The 18,130-nt window shown below is 45.8% G+C and overlaps 1 protein-coding gene across 21 annotated transcripts in view; it reads left to right on the top strand.

The window, feature by feature from the left end:
- Kalrn (kalirin RhoGEF kinase) overlaps positions 1-18,130 on the top strand; it is a 599,822-nt gene that overhangs the window by 348,794 nt on the left and 232,898 nt on the right. For 14 of the 21 annotated variants that reach the window (XM_036203323.1, XM_036203326.1, XM_036203325.1 and 11 more), the window contains exons 17-21: positions 3,777-3,995; positions 6,029-6,178; positions 9,283-9,397; positions 12,449-12,564; positions 13,144-13,266. In XM_036203323.1, coding sequence (XP_036059216.1) covers positions 3,777-3,995; positions 6,029-6,178; positions 9,283-9,397; positions 12,449-12,564; positions 13,144-13,266 — 723 coding nt within the window. The remainder of the gene's footprint in view (positions 1-3,776; positions 3,996-6,028; positions 6,179-9,282; positions 9,398-12,448; positions 12,565-13,143; positions 13,267-18,130) is intronic. The other 7 variants (XM_036203328.1, XM_036203330.1, XM_036203327.1 and 4 more) reach the window with 1 other exon arrangement.

Here is an 18,130-nt window from a genome sequence, read left to right as displayed (position 1 = left end):
GCATAAATATTATACCAGAAAAGTGGTTAAAACTGGATAATAAATTCAATTGATTTGGCTCAATTTTCTTGCACTTACGCCTACTAAATATTAATGTCCTTGATAATCCACATCTTAAAACTGTAACACTCAATAGGATTAGATGATAAGGACTCAAAGAAAATGCAAAATAATGGCTTAACCTTAGCAAAGCAAAGAGTATGCCACCCGGATAGGAATTTATCATTTAGGAAATTAAAGAGGAAGGGGGACTCAGAACTGTAATAGAATAATAAGTTTCAGAGTTTATTACATGACACAAATTATAGAAAAGTCAAGATTACTCCAAACTGTCTGAGGAAAAAAACATTAAAACAAGTTTATGGCGACAGTTATGTGCTGGTTTTACCCGTTACAGGCAGAAGAGATAATTGTCGTAATCACTGACATTCATCTGGAGAACCTTCCTCCAAATGAGAAATGCTGTAGATTTCATTCTAATCCTAGAGGAAAAGTGGCATGCTGTAAAAGAATCTAAGTTTGGGGAAAGTCAACCTCGAGTCTGGTTTTCTCCATCGTTTTGTTGCAGATTTGGAGGCGAGTTGTTTAGCCTGTGCATCTTAGTCTCTGAGATGGAAATAAAATCCACCTCGTAGAAGGGCTGTGTGAACCAGAGAAGTCAATACATAACCACAGGGGCCAGCACAGAGCACACACACCCCTGGAGAAGTGACAGCACACACACACACACACACACACACACACACACACACACACACACACACGCACACTCTGTGACAGTTTTACCTTCTGAGTAACTGGAACCCTCCAAGAGTTAGCTAAGTAACAAAGGAGTTCAGAGAAAGGGGGTGTCCCCTGAGTTTCAAGCCATCTGAAAAGGTTCGTTGAAGGGGGCAGATTTGAGGGAGCTTCAAAGAACAGGTAGTCTTGCGGGGGTTTGGGGACATTTACCAAGGACAGGAAGAAGGGCACGGCAGGAGGGTTTGTGGCTTGCTTTAGCAGGGTTAGGGTGGGGATGGCAGGGAGCTACTTGGTATTATGGAGTAGTTACAGACCCTGTCATGGAGGGCTGTTAGGAGAGCTAGTTTGGACCTAGTCTTAAAGCAATGAGGGACCCATTGAAGACTTTAGAACTGAAACCCAGGGGTGGTTCTGAATGAATGAAAGCTTTAGGGATGAAAAGAATAAGTCATTACAATACAAGCACTTCATAGTCCATCAAATTCAAAACTGCTGGAAATGTCCACAATGAACCAGGGATGTGGTTCAGCAGTGGAATGGGTGCTTGGCATGTTCAGGACCCCATGATAAAGCCTAGCATCACACATGAAAAGGGAAAGACAAGTGAAATGTGAGGAATGGCTCTGTGGATTTAGAACTGGAAGGGAAGACAATCGGCCACCTCTCTGCCATAGAAGTGCATATATGAAGTTGTAAGGGCTGGGCTGGGTTGGAGGGTAGGGAGCAGCAGTCGGGGATGAGGTCAAGATTGTAATTCTAGGTGGCAAGGAAGGGAAAATGGTAGGAGGAGGCCATCAACATAAGTGGCCAGTGACTTTGGGAAGTGTTTTAAAGAGATGGGTTTGGCTTCTATTGGGGGTTCAGCATCTACCCTGCATCAGATAGCAGCACCTCCTCAGAAGGGCAAGAGCTGGGCTCCCTCCCAAGAGAAGGCAATTCCAGAGGAGGATCCCACAGTAAGAAGAGGCTTGCTGGGAATCTCCTTCAGAGGGGAACTAATTGAAGCCAAGGGAGTAGATCAGGGTTCCAGAGATGTGAACAGTCAGCCAGGGATGACCTTGGCATCTCTACATTTAGGACACAAAACAGTGTCAATAAAACAAAGGCAATCAGGGGACGTGTGGAGATGCTCTGCCCTCTACTTTCTCCAGCTTCTTTCAGCAGCGCGGAGCCTAGCACTGACTTGGTCTTCAGGACTGTGGCTATCAGGAGGAAAGAAAAGGCACAGGGCCTGGGATGCTGGCAGAGATGCAGGAGTGGAGGTGCCATAGGTTGAGGGAGAGCACATGGAAGCTTTATAGACTGGGCAGTGTAAGGAGGGATGTGTAGGAGGTAGTCTGATGAGAGGGAAAGGCAGGTATGATAAGGACCAGGGAGAGGGTTAGGTAAAAAAATGAGGGAGGTTGCCTGGCGGTGGTGGCGCACACCTTTAATCCCAGCACTCGGGAGGCAGAGACAGGCAGATCTCTGTGAGTTTGAGGCCAGCCTGGTCTATAGAGCGAGATCCAGGACAGGCACTGAAACTACACAGAGAAACCCTATCTCGAATAAAAAACAACAACAACAAACAAACAAACAAACAAATGAGGGAGGTTACCCTTAGACCCAAAGAGAGCTGAATAAATCGGCTGTTAAGAATGGTCTCCGTCCTCCTGTCCAAGCCAAGTAGAAAGGAATGCTGGAGTACCCTTGTGTTGCCAGCCACCCTGGGCACCACGAGCTGAGCCAACACTGAGGATAATGGTCACAGCTGAGGTTACAATGACTTTGCCAAGTCAGCAGCACTCTCACAGTCTCGCAGGATTGTCCTAGTCAGGGTGACGACTGCCGTGATGAAACACCATGACCAAGGCAACCTGGGGAGAAAGGGAAAGGCTTATACTTCTGTCACTGCCCATCATCTAAGGCAGTCAAGACAGGAACTCAAACAGGGCAGGAACCTGGAGGCTGATGCAGAGGCTATGGAGGTGTGCTGGGTGCTGCTTACTGGCTTGCTCAGCCTGCTTTCTTATAGAATCCAGAACCACCACCCCAGGGATGGCACCACCCACCACGGGCTGGGGCCTCCCACATCAATCACTAGTTAATAAAATGCCCTACAGGCTTGCCTGCAGCCCAATCTTATGGAGGTAGTTCCTCAACTGAGGCTCCCTTCTCTCCGATGACTTCATCTTGTGTCAGGTTGACATAAAAACTAGTCAGCACAGGAATCATCACCTCTGTGTTTTGTCTTACAAAGCTCGAACCTTCTTTTTTGTTTTTTGTTTTTGTTTTTTGTTTTCCTGCCACCTAGTCCTCCAGCCAGGTCCCCCATCCTCTTGCAGTTCAGGGTCAGAACACAGTTAACCAGAATCAGAAACAATAAAGTAAGATGCCTATCTCCTGAAAGCCCTTGTAGGTAACAAAAGGATCCTGCTTTGAGCTCATTCTTGACTTGTACTGGGCTTCTTTGGAGGAGTAACTGTGGGTAGGGAATCGGGGGTGAGGGGTCAAGGGTGAGAGGTCATTCTTCAGGTCTAGTGCCCTGCCTGCCAAGTTTACCCATTCTACCAGAATCCTTTTCAATTGATTATTAATGTCTAAGATTGTGCGTTGCCAGCTGAGATTTGTGTGACATGTGTTGGGGGCAGCAGTGCTTCCTTAATTTGTAAAATGCTACATCAGTAATCATTGAAAGTTCAGTGATGAACAGTTTTATGATTAGATTTGAAAAGGAGATTAAACTCATGATCAAGTTTCTACACAACTTTCTGTTTCTCTACTGTGTGAACTGAAATGTCCTTAAAATCTAGGGTAATGGAAATAGAAAGTTGGGAATGGGGTCAGGAGTTAGGGTCCTGAGAGACAAATGAAAATGTATGATTTCCTTTTCTTAAGTTGTGCTTTAAAAGACAATAATGTATTAATCGTCATGACAAGTGGATCAGTCATTTAAAGCTCTTTTCTGCATCTTTCCAATCACACCTCACTCCACCCCCTCCCATATCACACCTGGGCTGCTCCCACGGACCTCTCTCTCCTCCCCTCGCGCCCAGTCCCTCTTTCACGCCACTTCCTTGCAGAAGACGCACCAGAGCGCCCTGCAGGTACAGCAGAAAGCAGAGGCATTGCTCCAGGCCGGCCACTATGATGCCGACGCCATCCGGGACTGTGCCGAGAAGGTGGCCCTCCACTGGCAGCAGCTCATGCTAAAGATGGAAGACCGGCTGAAACTAGTCAACGCCTCTGTGGCCTTTTACAAGACCTCTGAGCAGGTGAGGGGGGATGTCTGTGAGATGTGGGCTGAAGATGGAAGAGGCTGTTTCCTACCTCAACATTGTGGTACAGCATCAAAAAGCCAGACCTGCCAGCACTAACCTTTGAGAATAAAACAATGGCTTGTGGAAACACTACCATTGGCTTTCTTTTTTTCCTTTACAGCAAGGAATCATGTGGATTTTTTTTTTCATAAATTTCTCAAACTCATCAGAGCAATAGGGAGGTGTTGAAGTAGAAACTGGGTGTGCTGAATGCTAGATTTGAGCAGTGTATCAGTCAGCCATTGTTGTAATAATGCTGTGTGACAAGCTGTCCCCACACTAGGTGATATATGTTGGCATTTGTTTTCTGCTTAAATATCTAAGATCCAGCTGATTTCACTGAACTTGCTGTATCTAGACTCCAAACTGCACCTTGCATCCAGCTTGTTTATTTGTCTATCCTCCTCCATCAGCAGCTACTTAAAACACATTCATAGTCAAAAGAACCCAGAATCTACTGAACAAGACCACATCAAGTCTTTGATTCTGTCCTGTTGTGGAACAGGTCTCAAGTGTCTTAGTCTTAATATTTCTGCATGTTGTTATCTATTTTATTTCAAGACTTGAGCTTGCCTGCCTGCTCTGTCTTGTGTTAAAAGAAATAGCAGAGGTGGGACTAGACAAGCCAGCTTGAGATTGGTGATAGACTTCTTGTGACATGGCAAGCATGTGTGGCTATGAGGAGTGGGTTTCTGCATGAGATGTCCTTCAGCTGAGTTCATTACTCAGTGACCATCCTGTCCAAAAACCACATCCTTGGGTGAGGATATAGCTCAGTTAGCAGAGTACTTGGCTAGCAAGCCCTTGGTTAGAATTTCAAGGTCACCCTTGGCTACATAGTTAAGTTCAAGGGCTTAACGAGACCCTGTCTCAAAAACAAACATACTCTTCCCCGAGAGGAGTGGCTTTTTCAGAGGAGGCCAAAATGGCTTCAAGTGTTCTCCCCGGCTTCTGTCCAACAAGTAACCAATGCTGTGGATGGGAAGTGTAGGGATTCGGGTTTCTGTTTCTGTTGGCTTATTTGGTTTTGCCATGCTAGGGATGGCATGCACCTTCTTCTGCATGCTAGGCAAGTGTCTGCTGAGTTATTGTTTCCTGTACCCTCCCTGCAATACCAGGCTGCCACGAGACTCCCATGGTAACACTCAACCTAACCCCCTTCCAGACTCTCTTTGGATGCTCCATTCTCTTCTGAGGTCATTAATACAGTCATTCAGCAGGGCCTCTCTGATTCTTACAACTTAAAAAAAAGTTTTTGAGGTTAACTCATATGTATTCTTCCTCAGGAAGAAATGTGATTTCATAATAGATGTCCTAAAGATGTCACTGCCTTATGGTAGGATTTAGAACATCTGTCCCCAGGGGTGTAGAAAGATGACTTTTGTTTATGGCCCATAAATCACACAAGAGGCAGCTTTACCCTTTACCACTGCTTGAGGCTTTTGATTGACAGACAAGTACAGATGTTGAGGCAAGCCATCAAGTCTCCAAGCCTAGTCTACATAATTCATAATTATCATGCAGTATACAATAATACAGCTATATAATATAACATATGCACACATATATATGTATAGATGGGTTTGAGATACATATGGCATATGTGTATATATGTATGTGATATGTCATATGTAAATATATATATTTATATATATAAATATGATCATGTTGAAGTCACCTAAATATCCAACTCGTTTCTTCATTTCTTGCTCTTCATCATATTCCTGAGTGAAATCATTGACCCCTGTAGCTTAGCCCTCACCTGGAAAGGATAATTCCACAACCTCCATCTCTAGCCACAGTCCAAGCTCCAGTCACGAGGTTCTCAAAATGTCTCTTCAGAGTGTCTTGGGAGTGGAGGCCACTCTGAGTCTCCAGGCTGGACGTCACATGCAGAATGTCACTGTGTAGAGTTCTGTTGCTGAAGTTGGCAGTGAACAGCTGCTGGGCAGTTCCTTTACTGAGCCTCTTCTCCCATGATTCACTAGGTGTGCAGTGTTCTGGAGAGCCTAGAGCAGGAGTACCGGAGAGACGAGGACTGGTGTGGTGGGCGAGACAAGCTGGGGCCAGCGGCAGAGATGGACCACGTCATCCCACTCCTCAGCAAGCACCTGGAACAGAAGGAAGCCTTCCTGAAGGTCAGAGCACAGTGCCACACACAGCCTCGGATTCCAGCCCCAGGCTCTCCTCTCACCAGCCAGCACCCACCTACTGCCTCCTCAGGGCTTCCCATGCCTCTGGATTTTCCCGCCTCTTATGTAAAGGGGGAAGGGGCTGAAGACGTATCTCCCAGTTAATTCATAAAGCCATACGATTACACTTTAAATACTCACTTCTTTCTGGACACTTTTGGTATCGCCAGGAATGAGATACATTATTATTGCCACTGCCGTGTTAGGGTATTCCAATATCACATGGTTACGGTAACGTTCGTTTACTTACTTCCAATTTATAAAAAATAATTTTTTGTTTTCTCCTTTCGTGGTGCTAAAGATTGAACACAGGGCCTCCCTCATGCCTACTAGGCAAGCACTCTACCATTGAGCAATAACCCTAAAATGACCTTTTGGTTGAAAAGTATAAGCCTATTTAATAAAGTTATTAAAACAAATCTTTTAGTCAATAGATTTGATACTATTTATCAATTGATCAATTTTCAGTTAACAATAAATATCACAATGTTAATTCTATGTGAAAGCAGCAACACATTTCCTGGGGGTTTCTGATACGGCCCAAGCATCTCAGGGAGGGGAACTAGCCTGTTACATTTGGACTTTTAGCGGAGAGGGAAGACCTTCGGAATGTCCCCCAGCAGCCCTTGGCCTTCTCTCAGCAGACTTCCCAGTTCAGGCTGATCAGCAGGCTCTACTCCACGCAAACCCCACACTTTCGTGTTCTTCTTCTGGGGTTTCTCAAGGGATGAAAGAGAGTTTGTGTACCCTGGCATGGCACCACTGAAGTGACACTTCTGTAACTAGCTGTCTTTTTTATTAGAGTTCATCTCCTCTTGACCACCAAGACTTTTTGTTTCTTTCTTGAGACCTCCCTGGTACCCCCTCCTTCCTTGTGTCTGGTATCTATCTGCACAGGTATTGGTTAGAACCCTGAATAAGCAGCTTTTACTAATACAAATAAGTAGAAATGTTCTCATACAGAGCTTAAAATAATTGAAAGGTTTTCTGTGTTGCAAAACAGAATTCAAAACAATTGTAGGAGCATGTAAAGGCTTTTGTGGTTTTTTTGGTTTTTTTGTTTTTCCGAGACAAGGTTTCTCTGTGTAGCTTTGTGCCTTTTCTGGAACTCACTTGGTAGCCCAGGCTGGCCTCGAACTCACAGAGATCCCCCTGGCTCTGCCTCCCAAGTGCTGGGATTAAAGGCATGCGCCACCACCGCCTGGCATTTTTTTTTCCAGAGCTGAGGACCGACTGAACCCAGGGCCTTGTGCTTGCTAGGCAAGTGCTCTACCATTGAGCTAAATCCCCAACCCGCATGTGAAGGCTTTTAAGTAGAGTTATAAAAGTATTTCTTAGTGAGGGTGGTCAATCTGCTGACCAGAGATGGCTAAGCAGTTAAGAGCACTGTCTGCTCTTCCAGAGGACCCGGGTTCAATTCCCAGCACCCACATGGCAGCTCATAACTGCCTGTCACTCCAGTTTCAGGGGACCTGACACCTTCACACAGACATATATGCAGGCAAAACACAAATGCACATGAAATAAAAAAATTTTAAAAATTATTTTTATAAATCATTTCTCGGAACTGGGAAATGCTTAGTGAGTAGAGTGCCTGTGTGAGGGTCTGGGTTTGGATCTCCAGCATGCATGAGTCAGGCACAGCCTCACATGCTCCATATCCCCAGCACTATTGAGGACAGAGAACTGAGGATCACTGGGCCTTGCTGGCTGCCAGCCTAGCTCTGGTTCTGTAAGAGACACTGTCTCAAGAGAATAAGGTTGACAGTGATGGAACAGGACACCCAACCTCCTCTCTGGCCTCTTCACATGCATGTGTGGGCATGTATATCCACATACACCTGCAAAATACACCACGTACATATGCACAACACACACACACATACACATACAGAGAGAAAAGTAGTGATTATTTCTTCATAAAATAATTCTTTTAAAGAAGAAAGAAAACCATCTGGACCAATGTATTTCATATATTCCTAAAGCCATGAAGAAAAACTCCCTATCATTGTACAAAATTTCTGCCCAAGAGAGTGTATGGCTTTCTGCTTATTCTTATTTATTGAACCATCTAGAAGTCCTTAGCCTTGGACCTCTACTAATGACTTCCAATTCATGAGCTTTTGAGTTCCCTTCAACTTAACGGTTATATTTACATTTATTATATAACAGTCATTGTAATTACATAATTCATATGACAAAAGCTAGGTATAAGAAGATTTTAAAAGCTAACAGTTTGATCTACAGATAATTTATTAATTTAAAATTAGTAAGCAAGTATGTACTAGTTTTATAGCTATGGGGAAAACTGGTATTTAGAGAAATTTGTAAATTATGTGGGCTTAAGGGACACTTAGAAATACTCTGTCAGGAGGTCTGGATTCTAGATCTGAATTGCTTCCTTCCTGCTGCTCTTCCCGGCTCTCAGTCCTACTCATGAGGAGAATGTGGCCTGTCCTCTCCACCAGCCACTGCTGATGGCCTTCAATGGCTCTGGCTCTGACTCTTTCATGGAGATTAACATTTCCCAATAAGAGAGTACTTGTTAGTGTTATTTAGGTAAGGGGAACATGATCGGCAATCAAATTAATTTGAAAATTGCTGGCAATTTGCATTTAGATTTAGAATTAGGTTATCAAGTACGTTTGCTAAATGTACTATGCTGAAGTGGGCTTCTGTTCCCTGGGCTTCCTCCAGTGGTCCTGTAAGAGAGATTCTTGTAGAAAAAGAAAACCAGCCTGGGCCTGAACATTAGCAATGACCAGTCGGCCTGTGGATAGTGACGTTTATCGGGAAGGGCTAGCTGTTTTCTGGTTTCTGTCTGAAACAGAAGAAGAAGCACAGTCAAAGAGAGCTCAGGGCATGAGCCTCCTAAGTTGGACTTAGTGTCCCTGTGAATCAGAAGTGACCTTCAGAGCTCCGCTCCCTCTGGATCCCTCCAGCATCCTCATCACCATCCTCATTGCCTTCTACAAAGGCGCTTCCTTCTCCCGTCTTGAATTCACATGCGGCCTGGAGACAGGGCCTCCTTACACCTCTGTCTCTTCTAGGCCTGCACTCTGGCACGGCGGAATGCTGAGGTGTTTCTCAAGTACATCCACAGGAACAACGTCAGCATGCCCAGTGTCGCCAGCCACACCAGGGGACCTGAACAGCAAGTAAAAGGTGAGTGAGAGGCCCGCCGGACCACAGGTCCCTTGAGTTACATGGACGAGAGGCCTGCCCCCCTCCCTTCCTGGTAACAGGCTGGGTCCCTATCCCTCTCTTTATCTCAAGTTCTCCAGTGCTTCCCCTTTAAGAAGAAGCAGTCTGGTGTGGAATGATTGAACCCAATCCTGGTGGTTCACTGTCAGTTTCTTAACGTGCAGAAAGATTTTCCCCAAGTTTTTTTTTTTTTTTTTTTTTTTTTATTTCCAAGTCCTGGGCCACACTGCTTAGTAGAAAGGTTGTCTAAACATTTGCTACTCAAAACACAGTGTCCAGTGGAGCAACACCTATGTCAACTGGAAGCTAATACAAGTGGGATTCAGGCTCCCTCGGATCCAGAGTCAGATCCTGCATTCTGTGTGCAGGATTAACATAACTGGTGCTCTAAGTCATCTTTATTACCTAGGAAGTCTGTGAGTCTGTGAGTAGGTGAAAAATAGCATATATCCTTTGAGATTATATATGGTCTGATCACATTTGTCCTAAGCCATTGTTTCATTCTCTCAGTGACCACACAGAAATTAGCCTTCACCTAGGAAACCAGTTTTACACACGTATCCTCTTATCCAATTAGAAATTCACAGCCCTGGAGAGGAAGGCTGGGAAAAAAAGACCCTGAACTGACTTGGAGGGTGAGCCAAGCTCAGGGACACCATGGTCAGAATGGGGATCAGCAGTCTGCTTGAGACAGAGTTCCCTTCCCTGCTCAGATCAGAGTTGGGATGATTCAAACCTCTGGATAGAATTAAACAAGAAGAGGAACCCAGCCCGAGCCCCTGCCCCACGTGTTCTTTTGCCTTTGAATGAGGCCCTCTGGGTGGCTGACTCCATGCCACCCTCTCCTTCCAACCCATTTCAAAGCATGTGTTCTGACTTCTGCAATGGCTGCTTGTGTGAGGCCAGCTGCTGAGAGTTCACACTCACACCTGCACTGTATGGGACGGGCACCCAGAGGGGGCTGGATATACCTCCATCTGTGAATGCTCTCAGGAAAGGGGATAGTGACACCTGAAACTTCAGGAGCTTTCCATGATTTGGATTGACTATGTTGTTTACCTAGTGGTGTGGGACACAAACAGTAAGGAAGCAACAGCTCCCTCTACCCTTGCCTAGTAGACACAGACACTGCAGGCGAGACCTTCTATTTCCCCTCATCTGCTGCCTGGATCCAAAGCCAGGGCCACATAGTTTAGGGTTTTGACACAGGAACAGATTGCCGGGTAACAACCAGAAACTTGACTGTTGCTCACCATGAGCATCTTTTGTTCAGATGATGGTATGTCGCAGCCATCAACATGCCATGGGCTGCTATGGCTGAGCCCAGCAAAGCAGCTGTCCTTCAGACCCCAGATATTGGCTAAGGTTCTTGTCTGTTCTTTCTGAGCTCTGAGTCCAAGGTTACCCAAGAGTTCGTGCAGTGGTGCTAACAGGGAGGCTCAAATCTACAGACACATTTCAAGCTCCTATTTGTGTCCTGTCAGTTCATAAACCTCCTCACCAGAGCAAGTCACGTGGCTGAGCCAGAGGTCAGTCTGAGAGTGAGAAAATATTCTTGAACACTCTGGGAATTCCACGTTGAAATTCCATGCTGAAGGCATCAATCATGAACCACTGAGGCCTATGGAATGTCTCATCCTAAAAGGGTATAGAGAGAGAGTATCTGTATAGTCAAACCTCCAAGCACAGGGCAGTGAGGAGAATTAAAGAATAAGTAAAATCAACAGAAACTAATACATATAAACTCTACAGTGTGGGTTGTACTGTCTTGGTAAAGTACAATAATGTGTATTTGACATCCCCCAGGGACCTGGGAGACCAAGGGTAGATAAAGATGCAGTCCTGGGTCACAGGATCCAGACTAACTCCAAACTCTACTCCTTCCTATCTGAATGAGCCTGAACAAGTTACAGGTCTTCCTCAGTTTCCTCATCTGCAAGGGGGGACCATAAAGAAACACACATCATCAGTATTATAAAAATGTACCTGACACATAATGAATGCTGAGTAAACATTGATTATCTGTGTCCTCGGTGCTGAATATTTTACCAACATTTAACAGTTTGCAGGAAACAAGAAGCAGATATAAAACAAAATAAATTTGCTTGCTTCAAGCATAGGTCATACTATTTAAAACACTTAAATCAATCTATGGCCAGGCGGTGGTGGTGGTGGTGGTGGTTGCACATGCCTTTAATGCCAGTACTTGGGATGCAGAGATAGGTAGGTGGAGCTCTGTGAGTTCAAGGCTAGCCTGGTCTACAAAGCAAGTTCCAGGACAGCTAGGGCTACACAAAGAAACCCTGTCTTGAAAAAAAGAAATCAATCAATCAATCCAGGTAACCAAATAATGTTAAGAGAAGTAAGGAGACAGACGGATACCCACTATGGCTCCCTTGTCATACTAAGTGCCTTACCTGTGTTTTCATAGCACCACTAGGGACAACATGAGAAGAAGGTTCAGCCTTCCTTAGGATCAGATCAAAGCTGTGTGGAGTTTGGGCCGAAGACAACATGTAGACCCTATTGCAGCCCAGTTTCCACCCACCCTTTCCCCAGAAGCTCACAACAGCAGCTCTGCTGTAAAAGTACCATGTGTCTGACTCCTTCCTGTGCAGGGCTGAGATTGTGGCTCATTTTGTGGGCTGGCCGAATGTCTTCCCAGCCTGCTCACTACTGCTTACCCTGCCGACCTCTCCTCCAGAAGCTCCTCAGGAATGCCTAAGAGCCCACCCATGCTTGCTAGGCTCCAGATCAACTGTGTCAGTTGTAGCCTTAGGGCCTCACTTTCCAAAGCCTCTTCCAATAATGACTGACTAGTGTGAAGAGAATCTGGGTCCATGGTGGTCTATTGACAGAGTCCTCAGAAACAGGTCCTTACCATCCAGGCTCTCTCTTGGTCCCTTCTGGAAAGTTGTAAGAGTCTTGCAAGTCCCTTTGGTAGTGGGGCTGACAGAGTTGGGACTTGGCACAGAGCCTTCCCATGATGCTGCTTACCTCCTCCTCCAACAGCCATCTTGAGTGAGCTCTTGCAGAGGGAGAATCGTGTCCTGCACTTCTGGACCTTGAAGAAGCGGCGATTAGACCAGTGTCAGCAATATGTGGTGTTTGAGCGCAGTGCTAAGCAGGTAAGTCCAGAATTCCCTTGGCTTGGCCTCACTGCTGGGCTGGGTACAGAAGACCACAGTAGCAGGCACAGTAAGACGAGAGGGGATGGCAGAAGAAGGGATAGCCAGTTTCCCCTTGTTGATGAGTTGGGTTTTCTAGGCATTCAATGCTAAGTTGACACCAGGAGTTATGATGGGCTATACAGTTATCCACTGGGTCTGGCCCATGGTAACCCCCAGTTTATACACAGCTACTCACTGGGTCTGACCCATGGTAACCCCCAGTTTATACACAGCTACTCACTGGGTCTGACCCATGGTAACCCCAGTTTATACATAGATATATAGATACTTACTGGGTCTGACATATGATAGGGCCCCAGTTTACTGCTTTATGGTGGGCTATTCCAACTCAAAGGAGAGCCTCCATAAAAAAAATTAAAAATAATAATAATAATAATAATAATAATAATAATAATAATAAAAACACATTCTGTCACATTTCCTGGGTCCCAAGCCATAAGCCATCCTCATAATGTGGCATGTTTTCCTGCTGACAGCTGCCTTCTGGGGGACTGGTGGTGGTGTTTCCTCCCACAGGCGTTAGACTGGATCCAAGAAACAGGAGAATATTACCTCTCAACACATACCTCCACTGGGGAGACCACGGAGGAGACTCAGGAGCTGCTGAAAGAATATGGGGAATTCAGGGTGCCTGCCAAGGTAGGGAGTATTCCAGCCCCCTCCCCAAGCCCACCTAGTACTCCCCTTTGTGGGCAACTTTACATTATGGAAACAAGAACAGTCTCTGTATACAGAAATGTGTAGCCCTCTGGGCACAAGAACAGCATGTTTGGGATTATCTCCTTTGGAACCTAAATCCTTCCCAAATTACATCTCCAAACAGGAAGTTGTTTGCTAAGACACCTCATTATCATGCTCCAGATTCTGGGGTCTCCTTTGTTCTCTCAGATCAGTTAAGGTGAAAGGTTTTACATGCTCATGTAAAACTGTGCATGCCTTGTAAGCATCTTCCAGGGGTAGCCAGCCTTTTAACACTGTGACATGTTCTCATCTACAAATGTGTTTGGCTACATTCTCGTCTCTCCGGGGATACATGTGGCCTGGGGACTGCAGGTTGGACCCACCTAAACTCTACATATATCTACATATTCTTGAAATTTGAATGTCTTGGAAAGCATACCTTATGGACTGGGACAGTAAGTCAGGAATTGATGAAAATTCAGGGTGCCTACCAAATAGGGCCTATCCCAAACCTCCCCTGGTTCACCCAGAACCCCCTGCTCTGGCTACCTTTATGTTAGGGAAGCAAGAGAAGCCACTGTACACAGAACTGTGTGTTGGGAAGCCACTAAGGACAGGCTCATAAAGCAGGTGACTTTCCAGATTTCAGACTTACTTCCATTTGCCCTCAGACTTGCTAGTGATCAGGTCGGATCTCTGGGGAGCAAACTGTACACCCCTTCTCAAGCTCATTTAGACCGAGGTAGCAGGAATGCTGTAAGGGAAGAAAACCTGATTTTTACCAGTTTTCACAGCTAGCGTTTGACTCGAGGACCCTTGTTTTGAATGAGAAGCTGGTGTGTAATAGACCTTTCTCTGTGGTACCCTATATATCTACCTGCTTTCTGTGGCATCCCTTCCACACATGGAAGATGCCCTCTCCAGGGGGAGAGCTGTTTGTCTTGGGGCAAAGGAGGAGAACACATTCACACCATCCCCAGAGACCCCTTCAATATCATAGCACATGTTCCTCTAGCTTGGTTTAGCAAAACTTAACTTCCTTCCTGTGCCGATATTGAGAAGTAATTATCCACATTATGAATCTGCTGTGAACTCAGTGTTGGGCATGTTGGGAGCATTGTTGGGAGTTTTGGGGCCTTTTGCCTGCTTTGAAGAGATGTGAGTTCCAATCAGAGGTTTATCTCCACACCAGCTAGAGAAATGGTACAAAGAAGCTAGCAGAGGAACAGGCCCCAGTTCAAATCCAAATGAAAGTGGGTTTTGAGGTTGCCAGTTTATGTCCATCTGACCTCTCCTAAGAGCATCATTAGTGAACCATTAGCAGGGTGCTTGGCGTCGGCTCCACCTGCGTGGGAAGACTATAGCAGTAGCCAGAACTTCTTAGGATAAGTCTGCTGATAGCCCAAGTGGAAATGCAGAGGACGCAGTCTTAGTTTATTCTTTACAATCTGCTCCTTAGCTTTGCCCTCTTCCATCAGTCATTTCTGCCCTAACCTGTAGTAGCTTCTTCATTGGGTTGTGTTTTCCTGGTCTTTCCTTCCCTCTGGTCCACCCTACTCCTCTTCTCTGTAAAGCATCACTTGGCCACAGCATCCATCCATTCGAGTACGTTGATGGTCTTCAGTGTCTCCAGGCTCCAGCGCCTCCTGCCTCACACAGCTTCTGTCTACCATCAGCTGTTCCTTTATGGTAGTGCTGGCTTCACCAGAGTGAGGCTCTTTCTTACCCTCCAAGAGATCCATTTGCCCCACTGCCATTTCCATACAAGTTCTTCACCTAAAAGAGAGTCCCCTCTCTCTAGTTTGTGCTATGGAAAGCAGCCCACCTTTCCAGTCCAGTGCCACCTCTTCTGTGGTCCTGTCTGCCTGCTGAATAGCACAGAGCCCTCCCCTGCTGCACCATCAGCCCCTGTCTGTATAACCTTCGGGCAGCTGACACAAGCTGTGTTTTTCCCAGGAGTCTTTATGCAGGGACATCTCCAGTTTGAGCCTGAGTGTCTCAGGGAATCTCTGTGCAGGGATATCTCCTCAATATCCCCAAAGACAAGAATCTCCTTTGTTCACCTTGTGTTCCCCAGGTTACCTGATGCAGTGCACACATTGAAGGGAGGTCCCAAACGTATGAACATCCATGAACATTAGGAATCTTGGATAGACTTCAGAACTATGACACTCAAGTCTATGCTAATATGACTTTTCTACCTCAGCTCTCCATTTCCTGTCTTCCTTCCTTCCTGTTTGTTAGTGGTTACCAAGTTCCTATCTAGTATGCTCTCAATCAGTTATCAGTGTCAGAATATCTACTGGGTAACAGCCCAGCTGAGGATCCTCTGCCTGAAGCCTCCTGCCTCAGCTCAGTCAACTCCCCAGAGGCAAACCTCCAGTAGCCTGTCAGCTCTGGTGTCTAGTCGCTATAACCAATGAAATGAAAATTTGGTAGGGGAAGCTAACTGACCTTGAATGACAGAGAAGTATGGTGCCCCTCACAATTGAATAGTGCAACAGGTTATACTGAATTATTATACTCTGCTCCAAAAAAAAAAAAAAATGAGATCAAGGAGAATATAGAAACACTGACTATAGAAATGCAATTTTATATTTAAAAAAATACCTTCCAATATAAGAATAAAAATGAGACAGAGGTTTGGCAAGGGTAAGAACACACAATTGCACGTTGTGGTATGCCTAGAGGCAATCTAGTTAGAAGAATACAAATGATACTTTTTATTGTTTCAAAAATTATAGGGGAACCGGCACTTGATAACAGGGAGGCTGAACAGCTCAGCATCTAACAGAAAAATTGTTTTTAGATTTTTTTTTTTTTTTTACAATCCAGTGGGGTTTTTTTCTAGTATATTCACAAGCTGTATGATCATTGCCTCAGCTGAGTGGAGCTCAGGAGTTAAGCATTAGGAGTAAAAGTCCTCATTCCCTTCTCTCCCCAGGAATATGCTGTTCTCCAACTAGAATCACTCAATATGTAATCCTCTGTCTAGCTTCTTTCCCTTGGTGTATGTTTTCAGTATCCCACCCATGTTTTAATGTGCGTCGGCACCTCATCCCTCTTGATGACTAAATAATAGTTAGTTACACAGCTAGAGCTTTATCATTTATTGGCTGGATCTTGACTTACTGTGTCTCACATGAATAATATTTAGTCTTATGAACTTTATGTTTTATGAGGTCTTAGGAATAATAATGAATATTAGCACTACATGCAAGTTTTGTGTGAGCGTATTCTTCTTGGTTTTCTTACATGTATACATGGGAGTGAAGTGGCTAAGTCACACAGTGCCTCTCTGTTTAATTTTGAGGAGCTTTCCAGCAACGTGTGGAGGGTCTAGTGTCTCCACATCAGCACCAGACTCCTGCCTGTCTTGAGGAACGTGATGGAGGAGGAGTCCCGCTATGTTCCCCATGTTGGCTCAAACCCCAGAGCTCAAGTGGTCCTGTTTCTGCCTGCAGAGTGCCCGGGGGTGTTCCTACTTCTTTTCCTCACCTTTCTTCTATGCTTTCTCCTCCACAACGGCCACCTGCATCCTGTCGCTGTAGTTCAGATCACCAGAGCGACACCCTCAACTGAGTCACATTGACATCAGTGTCCTTTTAAAGCCAGGACACCTGAAACGTGATTGGCCACCTACTGATGGGCTGTCCAGGCAGGACAACTTTTTGCCTCTGATCTCATCAGCTGCAGCTGGGAATGTGACAGGTCACGTGGTTTCAGATTGTATTCTGTGCGGGCCACGGCCATGGTTGTGTTCCCTTGGGCTGAGTGATCTTAGCCTTGCTCACCTCTGAACACTAGATTTAGCATCCACTCACTCACCCCTCCATTCACCTCTTAGAGTGTGTGTCTTTCTTTTCTAGACAGTGAGGACAGACCGATGAGGAGGGCATTCGCTCAGCTTTTAGGAGAGGTTCAGGCCCACTGAAGAGGACACATAAGCACCTGTACGAGACACATGCTAAAACAGAGGCCTATGCATGGAACTGTGGGAATATACCTCCATCTGCAGGGAGGACAATTGGCCGAGGATAGGGTGCACAGATGCTGTCCCCACAGCAGGATGGGGATGACATTCAGCACAGCTGTGGTTTCGGAGTGGAGAACCTCAGAGATGGGCTCCTGCAAAGACAGGTGGGGCCAGGTAGGGTACAGCTTGACCACACTGCCTGTTGATGGTCTGCTCCCCAGCCTCCTCGAGGACGCAGAGTAATCTCAGTCACAGGCTTTCTCCTTATTGATCCCAGTCAGCTTTGCCGACTTCCGATTGAGGTTCCACTAGCAAAATGGCCGCTCTCTGGCTGCAGACACCATCTGAAGTGAGGTCACCTTACCAGGAGCAGGGAGAAGCCACTTCCAGGACTTTTAAATAGAAAGCGGTTTCTTGATTGGTAGAACAAAGATCAAGCTCTTTTAAGAAAATAACAAACCAAAAAGAACACCTGCGTCCCTCAGGAAAAAGGTAAAGAGCCCTAAGAGAATGATATGTACGTCTTCAGGATCCCAGGTTTCTTGTCTTAGCCAGTTCCTGGTGTAGTTACTGGTTCATGGTGGAGGGATATTCCTCCAACCTCACACCTACCTCCTTTCTTCTGTTCCAAAGCCCTTCTGGCCCTTGACTCTCAGCCCCTGGCCAGCCCACCATGCTGAAAAAGGAGAGGCTAATTGTGTTGTGCCCCTGGCCATGAGTCAGGCTGAGCACTCTGCTCCCCTCTCAGACACTTCTCTCTTGGGAAAGGATGTGGATGAGCCTGGAAAGGTGTATGTGAGATAGGGCTGTGAGAGGGTAGGGATGGCGGAGTAGGCTGTCCTTTGT

The sequence above is a fragment of the Onychomys torridus genome, chromosome 12 (genome assembly GCF_903995425.1).
Source record: "Onychomys torridus chromosome 12, mOncTor1.1, whole genome shotgun sequence".
NCBI classification, from domain to species: Eukaryota; Metazoa; Chordata; class Mammalia; order Rodentia; family Cricetidae; genus Onychomys; species Onychomys torridus.
Note: the sequence above shows the minus strand (reverse complement) of the source record. Positions and strands in the feature narration are given on the sequence as shown.